This window comes from Pistacia vera, unplaced genomic scaffold, assembly GCF_008641045.1.
Source record: "Pistacia vera cultivar Batoury unplaced genomic scaffold, PisVer_v2 Contig955, whole genome shotgun sequence".
Classification (NCBI taxonomy): domain Eukaryota; kingdom Viridiplantae; phylum Streptophyta; class Magnoliopsida; order Sapindales; family Anacardiaceae; genus Pistacia; species Pistacia vera.
The window spans coordinates 128,140-140,634 of record NW_022196840.1 but is presented as its reverse complement, the minus strand read 5'-3'; the positions used below and the strand labels follow the sequence as shown (position 1 = coordinate 140,634).

At 35.2% G+C, this 12,495-nt stretch overlaps 1 protein-coding gene across 1 annotated transcript; it reads left to right on the top strand.

The window, feature by feature from the left end:
- Nucleotides 1-5,403: 5,403 nt before the first annotated feature.
- Nucleotides 5,404-6,761, top strand: LOC116121008 (zinc finger MYM-type protein 1-like). Its single transcript, XM_031406973.1, has 2 exons — nucleotides 5,404-5,468; nucleotides 5,672-6,761. Exons 1-2 carry the CDS (start codon nucleotides 5,404-5,406, stop codon nucleotides 6,759-6,761), a joined length of 1,155 nt encoding a protein of 384 aa, XP_031262833.1.
- Nucleotides 6,762-12,495: the final 5,734 nt, after the last annotated feature.

Genomic DNA, 12,495 nt, shown 5'->3' with positions numbered 1-12,495 from the left:
CCCTCTACTCTTCGTCACGCTATCAATCAGAGCTGGTTTCTTTTAGGATGAGCTCTTCATCAAGGCATGAGACTCTGCCAACACTTTCTTTGAGCCTTCTATAGTCTCGATCATTTTCTTTTTCGAGCCCTTCACTGGCTCGATTATTTTCTTCTTCGAGCTTTCCTTTGGCTCAAGAACTTTCTTTGTCAAGCTCTTTTAGAGCTCAAGAGTATTCTTCTTTGCAACCACCATGGTGGCAGTTGTAGGCTTCTTAGAGCTTGCAGCCCTTTCAAGCTCGCTGCCAGTCCTTTTTACTGGGGGCCGCGAGGTTCCAACCCCCACCTATTTGGTTGCAGCCTCGGGCTGCTTTTTCTTGGCAGCGTGAACTGCCATTGTCTTCTTCAACTTTTAATGCTTCTTGGCCCACATCTCTGCAATGACAACGAGTATGTTGCATCTAACAAAGAATAATATGAAAAGGTGAGCTACTCCACACTTACCTTTCTCAAAAATGGTTGGAAAATGTGCTGAATTTGGGCAAAACCAAAATGCTCTCAAATGAGGAAGCGTGATTAGCTTTGTCACATCACGACAACTCTCGAAAAGGTCACTGAAAGCCCCTAACCGTCTCCTATGGTCTGCGCCGACATCGGTTCGCTCGACTTTTTTACAAAACAAGACAAGGACAGTTAGAAGTTGACCAATAAGGACCACAATAAAGAAAAGAAGCAAGAATACCCACAAGCTTCATCGACAAAAGCATCATCGCCCCTAGAGCAATAGAAAAATACTCAGAATCCCAGTTTCTAAGCTTCTTGTGGACATTGATCAACCCATCCAAATGGGTCTTTCTCACTTTGGAGAGGTAGAAAGTGTCACCCTAACCTTTCTTCAGTATGTATAGATGGACGAGCTCTTCTACAAATAGCTCACCTACTTTTTTTTCTAAACCATAGGCAATGAACATGCCTACCATTATTATGTAAGAATTCCCCGTCAACTGAAAGGGAGCGACATTGAAACTATCTAAAACATCGGAGATGAATTGGTGAGGTGGGATAGACATACCACACCTCAAAAGAGTCTCAGAGATCACCACCCAACATATGGGGGGATACTTCCACAAGAGATCTCCTGGAATGTGAAAAGAGTATTCGGTTGGGATCGCATAGCTCTCCCTTATCTTCTCAAGATCATTTTTGGTGATCGATAAGGTCGGATCTTTTCTAAACCTAGATTGACACGGGGGGCTCGCATTAGGGGTTTCCTCACTCAAGTCTAGCGAGTTTTTAGCCCCACTGCTCATAGTCTGTCAAGAGCCTCAGCAGCGAGCTCATCCTGAGCTCTCTCCCCACCATCAGCCAAAGCTTCTAAAGAGCCCTCTGAGAACATTCTTTCTATGCTGACATCATGGGAAGACATTTTTTACCAAGCTCGCTCATGGATACCTGAAAAAAGAAAACAAGTGTCAAGTGTCAGATAATGGGCGACCTATCCACACTTGCCTCCAGTTCAAGCATCCAAAAAGCTCGCACAAAAAGAAACCTAAAGCTAAACCTAGAAACTCAAATGAGCTATCAAGATTCCTAGCAACCGACGGAGAATTCCAACAAAGGATTCCAGCGGTCGCTCATCAAGACCCTCTTGAAACCCAAGGTTAGAGGGTTTTAAACCCAAAAGAACTAACTTGGCCATGATAGTGGCCACCTCGGTATCAAAAAACTTGAAGAAAACAAGGAGAGCGAGTGTAAAGAGCACTTACTGAAATTCAAGTGACGGGAAGTCGTCATGAAACCAAGACGCAAAGTTAGCAAAGAAGAAGAATATCAAGTAGGAATAAACCTCGAGATTACAAGAACGGAAAAATAAGGGCAAACATCCCGTTTTATAGTGGCGAGTTAGAAGAAAAAATAGCGGAAGTTGATCTAAGCTATTAATTTGTGACGAATCTCAACCCTCCATTCACCGAGCAATCTTGACCGATCAATGGTTACAAGTGGCGACAATCCATGAGGGGCGATCAACCATCAAATCGAGCAATGATAACCACCGGCACAAGTTGCTTCGACTTCGCAAGTAGCGACGCATGTCACTTCAATTCCACGCATGGCCAAATGTTATAGTCCACGTGCAACGAAAAGTGATTGCAAAAAGTTGGTTGCATTTAATGTGACGTGTCAGCCCAAAAATTACCCCTGTGCCCTTCATTTCAAATTTCAAATTCGAAAGCATTACAACAAGAGGCTAAGTCTCAGTCACATCTGGTGAAGCTAAGGTCAAGTGATGAAGTTTGGATAATCTCAGCTACATATGTGCAAGTTAAATCAATCAAGCAAATCAAGCAACTTTAGTCTTCAAAGCTCGACACGGCCTCTGAACATTGGGGGGCAGATGTGTGTGATTTTGCTAGCAAGCTCGCAGAGATGTAGTTCGACCCAAAATCAACTGGACTCAAGAACAAGCTCGACCTAGAATCAGTACAATCCGGAGTAAGCTCGATTCAGTTGAAGCTTGTCATAGCAACCAATCCTAACTTCTATTCGATAAAATCAAAGATAGGCTTCAATCTCTGATATTTTGGAAGCGATAAGATCAACACTGCCAACAGCGCAATCTCAACACTCAATCATGAAGATCACGAGATTGCATATCAAATTTGATCGAAATCTCGAACTTATCTCTCTTTCCTTTTATTAAAAATTGTATAAATACCCCCTCAAACTATGAGAGAGGGGTTAGCAATTTTGTTCTAGGCATATTATTATATTTTCTTGTAAGCTCTCTAAAGCAATAGGAAAACAATGGACACAGGCTTAAATCTCAACTTGTCGAACCACTTAAAAAATTGTTTGTAAGAATTATATAAAAGAAACAAAAATCTATACAAAATATGAGGGGCATACCCTAAGCGAATGACTGAAACTCTTAGTCAAAAAACATATGGAAAAACCACAAAGCCACAAACAACATAAAAAGAACACACTGGCTACCCAAAAAACTAATAAGGCAAATGCCATATCGCATGGAGTTGGGCCGAGATCTCATACTTGGGTGCTAAACCTAAAATCTTGGCCTAGACTAAATCACAAATAGCCAATACAGTATCTCTCCAAGAGCTGCAATGCTGACGAAACATAGGATTATTGCATTCAGACCACTAAAAATAAACTGTAGCTGAAAGGACTAACCGAGAAAGAAGGTGTCTAAAGTCCCCTTTGCATATAAGATGCAAGCTAGCCCACTAAAGCAAAAGAAACCTAGAGAGAGTAGGCCATGTAGAGAGTGTCCTGGTAGTGACCTCCTACCAAATATAACTAGAGAAGTTGCAGCTAAAAAACAGATGATCATGAGTCTCTATAGTAGACCTACACAGAACACACAAGGAAGATGCAATGACACCATGTTTTTGCTTTAACACATATTCATTTTACATTGATAATTTTCATTAAATCATGAATACATCAGTTCTGATTCCGTCAAGGTCAATGGATCTCTCTGGTTGGTACGAGTATTTATATCAACATATATATTGTGTATTGTACGTTAATGTGGTATAGGGAATAGCAGTTGGAAATAACATCATCAACCTAGTTTTTTTTAATGTATTATCTTACAAATCTAGCAAATTATTAATTTTTCACATTAGTCCAAAGTCAGGACCAGCAAAAAATATTATTTAATCGAGGTTATTAATTTATTGAAGTATAAACTCTTATAGATATATATAGATATAGAATATATAATATATATTATATATAATATAAGAAAGTTCATGTCGTTCAGATTTTATAGCTTTCTATTTCTAGATTTGGTTAACTGTGTATGCTCAATACCCTAATCAAACTTTTACCATATCAGTTTGGTCTTCGGATTTGTTGTTTTAAATGAGTTTCGTACATTTGCCTACTAATTACCATAATAATTGTCACTACTCACTAGCCATTGATATCATTATAGATAAAATATAGTGATACTATTTTTTTTATTTCTCATTTTTATTTATACAATAGCTTAAAAAAAATGGGTTTCATGAGAGGGAGTGACGCTTATATGATATCAAGGGTGGAGGGAGGGGGGGTCAAGGAGGGTCAGTTCACCCTCCTTGACTTTTAAAATTTTTGTTATGTTTTCACAAATTACCCCAATAAAATTAAAATAACAAAAAGTTGCATTATATATTTATACCCAATAAGTTACACTTTTTTTGGTTGGAGCCCGTGATGAAAAAAAGTAAACCCTTCGTTCTCCTGCTAAAAGTAAACCCATCAATCTCCTTCCCTCAGACGGTTTCTTCCTCTTCGATAACTATAAAGCCAATTCTTTTCCTTTAAGGCTATCCACAAGTGTAATTTTCTCCTCCTATCAAGCAACAAGTCCCTTTTTTTTTTCAATTTTTCAGGTAATAATATTATGTTTGTATTATTTATTTTAAAAGTTTAAGATTAAATTATAGAATAGGATTTAGGAAGATGAAATTGTCATTGGGACCACAAATTGCATCCATTTTTTATTTATTGTAATGATATATGAAGTTAGAGGAAGTAAGAAGATAGTTTAAACTTGTTTTGGAGTTGGCCTGGGACCACATTGTTTTACCCATTCCATATTGCCCTTTTTTGTTTTTTTATATGGAGAACATGAGTTCTTGGACCACATTGTTTTACTAATTTTATCTTGCTATATAAAAGTGTTTGATTCAAATGAAATTTGGAGTTGGCTTTGGGACCACATTGTTTTACCATTATAGCCGAATTTGTGTTTTTTTTATATGGAGAAGATGAGTTCTGGGGCCATATTGTTTTACCCATTTTTTTACTTTGTTATATAAAAGTGTTTGATTCAAATGGATTTTTGGAGTTGGCCAATGGCAATTTTGGTTGTTTTTTTTTTTTATGGAGAAGATGGGTTCTTCATTCTTGGGACCACATTATTTTACCCATTTTATATTTGTTATAAAAAGTGTTTGATTCAAATGGGAGTTAATTTTAATGTTTTACAAGTGTTATGAAAAGTGGATTTAATGTACAAGAGTTGGTTATTTGAATAGATTTGTACGATATCAATTCAATTTTAGCCAATGTATATAATGTAAGATATATTAAAAAAAATATTGCATTAGATCTATTTCAATTCAATTTATTACTTAATTTAATTTTTGTAAAGTACTTACAAATTAGAAAGAGATAACTTTTAAGTTGTGATGTGTATGTATTGTTAGAATACTTTAACTTATTAGCTTTATAAATTTTTGTAGTAGTTGTAATTTCACTTATCTTAATAATTATTATTGTATACATAGATTATTGTTATTGTTTGGTTTTACTGAGTACATAGCTTATTTTGTTGCATTTTTCTCTATCAAGTAATAATATATTATTGTTTTGAAATAGTATGGAGAGATATTTCAAAAGAAAGTCAACAATGATCTCATCATTTGAACAAGAGGAAAATATTGGTGATTCAAGTAAAAATGTGGATGTTGATTTGTGAGATCTTCCTACGAATCCAGGCTTAAGACCTCGAATTTCAAATTATGATCCGAATACTCAAGATCAAATTCGAAGAATATATTTGGAAGGGGGTCTTGTCAACCTAGGGGCCATGAGTTTCCTTCTAGGTATTTTGGTGGATTTTCAAGACGTTTTGTTGTTTCTTGGTTTAGTGAATTTGAACAATGGTTGGAATATAGTATAGCCAAAGATGCTGCGTTTTGTCTTTGTTGCTATCTTTTTAAGCTAGATGGTGATAAAGGGGGTGGTGATCGCTTTGTTGGTCAAGGGTTTTCAAATTGGAAAAAGAAAGAAAAATTGAATATTCAGGTTGGAGGTTCTAACAGTGCTCATAACCAAGCTCGAAGAATGTGTGAAACATTATTGAATCAAGACCAACATATTCAAACATTTTTTTATCGACATTCTTCTCAAGCACGAACAGAGTATCGAACTCGTTTAAATGCTACAGTTGACTGTATTCGTTTTCTTCTAAGGCAAGGACTTGCATTTCGTGGTCATGATGAATCCTATGATTCAAGCAACCAAGGGAATTTTCTCGAGCTTCTACAATTTCTTGCTAATCATAATAAAGATTACAATGTTGTTGCTTTCAAGAATGCTCCTGATAATCTCAAATTGACATCACCTAAGATTCAAAAAGACATTGTAAGTGCTGCTTCAAATGAAATCGTAAGTGCTATCATTAGAGATTTAGGAGATTCATTATTCTGTATAATGATTGATGAATCTCGTGATATCTCTAGGAAGGAACAAATGACTATTGTCTTATGTTATGTTAACAAGAATGGACTTGTTGTGGAGCTTTTTCTAGGCGTTGAACACGTTACTAGTACCACAACTCTCTCACTCAAGACAACACTATATAATTTCTTTTCAAGGCATGGGTTGAGTTTTTCTAGACTGCAAGGACAAGGTTATGATGGAGCTAGTAATATGCAAGGAGAATTTAATGGTTCGAAGACATTGGTTTTGAAAGAGAATAGATGTGCTTATTATATTCATTGCTTTGCCCATCAACTCGAGTTGGCTTTTGTGGCTTTGGCAAAGAACCATGATGATGTTAATGATCTTTTTAATATCGTGGCGATTGTGGTTAATATTGTCTGTGCTTCGTCAAAGCATTGCAATCTTCTTAGAGATAAGCAAGCTTGTAAAGTTATTGAAACTCTTTCTAATGGTGAACTTTCAAGTGGAAAATGTCTCAATCAAGAGACTAATCTGCAACGTGCTAGTGATAGCGTTGGGGCTTGCATTATGGTACGTTAATGAGCATAATCTTGATGTTTTCATCCATTATCGATGTTCTTGAAATTGTGGCAAAAGATGGGTCAAACTCTGAGCAAAGATTTCATGCAAAAAACATATTTAAATTGATGCAATCATTTGACTTTGTGTTTAGTCTATTTTTTATGAAAGATATACTTGGCTTTACAAATGAACTTTCTCAAGCACTACTACAAAGAAAAGATCAAGATATTGTAAATGCTATGAATTTGGTTGAAGCATGTAAGCAAGCTTTACAATTGATGAGGGATAATGGATGGGAGACTTCATTAAGCAAAGTTATTCTTTTTGTGCCAATCATGACATTGATGTTCCTAATATGGATGACAAGTTTTTTATTCGAGGGCGATAAGGCTCAAGGTATCACAAACGTGCATCATTACCACATTGAATTATTTTATAATGTCCTAGATATACAGCTTCAAGAGTTGAATAATCATTTCAATGAGGTAAACACTGAATTGCTTATTTGTTTGGCATGTTTATGTCAAAATGAATCGTTTGTTGCTTTTGATAAACAGAAATTGATACGCCTTGCCGAACTTTATCCTGATGATTTTTCTGACTTAGAACTCACGGCACTTGATTCTCAACTTGATGTTTACATTTTGGATATGCACTCTAATGTCAAATTTATGGGATTGAAAGGGATTGGAGATCTGGGAAAAATGATGGTTGAAACTAAGAAGGATAGAGTGTTTCCATTAGTTTATTTGTTGATGAAATTAGCATTGATTCTACCCGTTGCCACTGCTAGTATAGAGAGAGTATTTTCAACAATGAATTTTGTGAAGAATCATATTTGCAAAATAGAATGAGTGATCAATGGTTGAATATAGAGAAAGATGTATTTGATAGTATTGATAATAAAGTCATTATACAATACTTTCAAAAGATGAAATCCCGTCGAGGACAATTATAAATGTACTAGTTAATGAGAATTTTATAAATACAAAATTTATGCTTATGTTAATTTAAAATTATATTGTTCTTTTAACTTTGACCCCCCCCCCCCTATACATTATTTTTGGCTACGCCCCTGTATGATATCTTAAGAAATTTATATTTCATGAAGATTATGCCGAAATATTAATTACTGCATGAGTCCACGAGTTTGATATGAATTTCGCACAAAACTTAAATTAAAAATATATCTTAAACACCTAAAAATATATAGCATAATTTCTTAATCATTTAAGAATCATGTGACTAAAAATAGAGTAATTGTACATGAAGACTATGCGTAAAAGTAAAGAGCTTCTCTTTTGAAAGCCAAACCATTGCCATAACATTACAATAGGCCAAATTACACTATCTCACCCTAGGTTTAACATAAGTAAAAGTTTATAATTCAAATTTTGAAAAGAATCAAAGTTTCACCCAGTTTTCAATTTTAAATGTTAAATTTAATGGTTAAATGGTGTTGAGGGATAATTTTTCAACCTTTCCAAAGATGATGACGCCCAATGAGTGAATGCTTGATAAACGGGCCTAAATATATGAACAAGGGTTCATAACCAATCAAATATTGAAAATGGGCCGGATTAAAGGTTTGGGCCACCTGGGGTCCAAACCCAAGAAGTTTATCCAACAGGAAGGAGGCCCAAATATGTTAACATGAGTGCGCAAGTGTCACATAATATCTCCAATCACCCATGGTCTACTTGCTCCCCAATCTATGTTAACTACCCACTTCCTACATTTTAGAAGATCAACTTCTCTGCCACCTCTAATGTTTATTAGCCAAAACGTGGTCATTCGCCACCATCTTAGGCACCATTATGCCGTAAAAATCATGGCAACATATCCTTGAAAAGCCTTTTCATGTTCATGGGGCAAAGGTTATATAAACCCCCCTTACGAGCCGACAAGGGTAATCTCACTTGGTTCGCATAAAACGCCTCTTTTCTGCTATTTAAGTGAATGTAAAATCCTTGGGAATCTCCCAATCTTAGTGAATCTCTTATCCGAGGACGTAGCTAGTATTTGTAGTAACTGGGTTCAAAACATCTAGTTGATAAATTTACAATAATACATATTAAAATCTCAAATCTTATAACTAAGGCTTTTCAAAATCTAGAATTTAATCTTTCAATTTCAAACCCATTTTATTAAACTCAACAAAAACATCTTTTATCAATTACAAAAAAAAAAAAAAAAAATGTCTCAAATCTTATAATTTAGGGTTTTCAAAAAAAATTCTACTAACCCGATAAAATTCAACCAATAAACCAATGAAAACTCATTAAATCTAACTCTAAATACAAGCAATTACCAATATATCAAAATTAAACCAATTCCTCAATCTCAAACTTAGGTTTCATCAATTCTTTAAACCCTTCAAAATTAACTTAATAACTAACAAAAATTTATCAAACCCAATTTAAAACAACAATTAATTAACTCTACCTCAACATAAACAAAATTAAATCAAAACCCACATCAAATTTAGGAATTTAATCTCTCAATTTCAAACTCATTTATTAAACTCAACAAAAACTTGTAGCTCATGATCTTTCATCAATTAAAAAGCTAAAGAAAAGATTTTTAAGCAAAAAAAAAAAAAAAATGAGCATCATCTTATCTTGTAACCTCGAAAAATAGTCTTTCTTGAGTAATCCATATAAAGAAGAAGAAAGATAAGAGGAAAGGATATGAAATGAAGAAGGGAGAAAAGGGTAAAAAAAGTGTTAATTAATTCAAATTTATGTAGGGTCAAAATTGTAAATTCTATAAATATAAGACTGTTTTGATTTTTTCCAAAAGTTGAGTGGTTCAATTGAACCCACAATTGTGTAGTGGCTACATACCTTCTCCTATCTAAAGACTTCTCATGCACAGCTTTTGCCCAAGTCATTTTTTTGCACAAGTAGCTTGGCACTAGAAGAAGGGCTTTGCCAATATTTGTCTCTAAGCTTTTAGGTTAGATACTTAAACACATGAATCCCACTAAAAGAGCAATTGCATATGGTTAACTTCCAAAAAGGGACTTACCTCTCAAACCTAAATACTTCCCCTAGTCCTACAACCTCAACTCTTGTCTCAGAAATTAATCTAGACAAGAAAATAGAGGTTAAGGAGAAAAATGGAGTTCAGAGAGAGAATCAGAGAATCTCACTCAAAGGTTAGATAAGATTACCACATAAAAGAAAACAAATTCATAGATTCTAGTCAGCATCATCTTTCATATGAGAACAGACAAAGAGCAATTATTCAAGTGGCCAACTGTAGCAAGACTATTGGACAAACATAGAGAATCTATTAGATGAAGATCCCTTCCATTTGACAGGAGATGCCCGAAAAAAAGAGATCGGTTGAAAATCTCAAACATGGTAGCACTTGGGTAAAAAATTAGAAGACAAGATAGTCTAAGAGAGAACTCATGCGACATCTCATACATGGGGGCCATTTGGATGACAAATTCAAAAGATAAGATGTACTCCAAGAGAAGCTCATGCAACTTCTTTGGCTAGGGCCACTTAGGTGACAGAGTTGGAAGATTCTAAAACTATTACGAGTAAATTATTCCTGTCTTACTTTGGCTAGACCCCCATATCTTTGTTATAGGCAAAAACCATGTTGATAAAATGTAGTAATCACAGGAGTGATTCTTGTGCTGAAATCATGCCCTGATTGGTCACGCTGAGATTAGCCTTGACTCCAATTATTATTTTGCCAATTTGTGTAATTGTACATTCAGTACAGTTATTTTCCATTCTATACTTACATATTTTGTATAAATTGGATAGAATACATGTAAGAAATTAATACCACAGAATACATAATTTTTCTCTCTGTTCTTTCTCTCTTGGCATACCTGGCTTCTCCTTCTCAGTCTTTGTCACTCTTGCCGCTTATCAAACTCTGACATGGTATAAGAGCCTCTCCAGCTTCCGCTCTTCTAATTGTCTTTTGTCCCTGAAAAGCCAAATGAATACTCAATTAGAAAATTTTTTTCCTTTCTGTTTTGTCCTTACAAAAGCAAACAGATACACATTAGAAATCAAATTCCTTTTTGATCATACTGTCTCGATGTCAACCACACACTAAAAAACTTAAACCATCCAGATGGCAACTAATAAAAACCCAAACACCACTAGCCAAGCTCAACCTTACAACCCATAACGAGCCCCCGCCCACTGGCCCAAACCCACCTACTAGCAATACAAGTCCAACTCCACACAATGGCCTAAATCCACACAATGGCATATAGGCCCAAACACGACCATCGGCCCAAACCCAACCATTAGCAATAGAGGCTCAAATCCACACAATGGCCCAAACCCAAATCCTGGCCTACACACATCAAACACAACCATTGACCAAACACACAAGGTGGCCCATACGCCCATACCCAAACCCATTCCCATACCAGTATGGTATGTCGGGTTACTGTTAGTGTATGCCCTAGAAATCAATCATGTTACAATTTCAGGGCATTATATCTTGTAAATATTCTTTACGAATGGAAGAAAGAGTTCTGATTTCACATGTATGTTTACTGCTTCATTTATATTATTTATAATGCATGTGAAATGTCCGCTGACACGGATCTTTAGAAGATCAAATCATTGAAGCATTCCTTACATAGTAATGTAATTGGGCAATAACATTGCATAGTAGGCTTGTCAAATGTCCCCACTGAATATCATGTGATGGTATTATATGGGTAATCATGAGAGTTATGTCACTAAGGCATTAGCCCGGCAAAACGGTTAGTGAACTGTTTATCAAATATGATTGATTACGATAAATCACATGGACATTTAGAATGTGGTCATTACATCATAGGTCATACTAGTGTACCACTGATCCTTAACCTGAGACATCATGTTGATTCGACATGGGATGCATATGGTTCATATGGTGTATAACCATGAGACTAGTCATGTCTTGTGTAAGAAGCCGATTTGGTCATTTTATTCATGTGTGAGGACAAGTGATTGTCAAGATGGGATCCGTTGACTCGAAATGGTTTGGTCCTGAGTTCCCAACGAATGTCAATAAACATTGGAAAAATGAATTCTCTAGCTAGAGTATGAAAACTGTCAATGAAAAGAGTTGCATGATGACATGTTCCATTGTATTGATTGACGATTCGATTAAGATTAAGTTAAGGATTTTAACATACCATGAACCCTTCTTAATCTAGTAGATAACAGGGGGATTTTACTACACGGAATGTACGATCGGAATAGGTTCACCGGAGTTCAACTTCATTATGACTTAAGGGTTATGAAGTATTGCTAAATGCCTACCATGATCTGTGGGAGTTTCGATCATAAAGAGTTATGACAAAATATATCGGAATATGATATTCCCCACGACTAGGTTATAGTGACCAAAGCATCACACTTAAAAACCAAGTATGAAAGAGAGATAATACAACTTAAAGGTTAACGATGTTTGGACTAAACGTGTTCATCATAATCATATATTGGTGAGAAATGATTGTCCATGGAAAGCTAGCACTTACCAAGGGTAATAAGAGTCATTTGGTCATTATTGAATTAGATTCAATAATGGGCCAATATATATTTATGGATTAGATTCAATAAGGGTTAGTATATATATTTATTGGATTAGATTCAATAATTGGCCTAAATATATATATTTACTAATTGGATTTAATGTTAGGCTAATATATATATGTATTGGATTGGATTGAACATTGGGCTAATATATATATATATATATTATATATATATATAATATT

Excerpts from the sequence above, each read along its gene's own strand:
- LOC116121008 (XM_031406973.1), top strand. The coding sequence starts at position 5,404 with ATGATCTCATCATTTGAACAAGAGGAAAATATTGGTGATTCAAGTAAA. Across the intron at positions 5,469-5,671 it reads AAAAATGTGGATGTTGATTT|TATAGCCAAAGATGCTGCGT; the intron begins GTGAGATCTTCC and ends GTTGGAATATAG.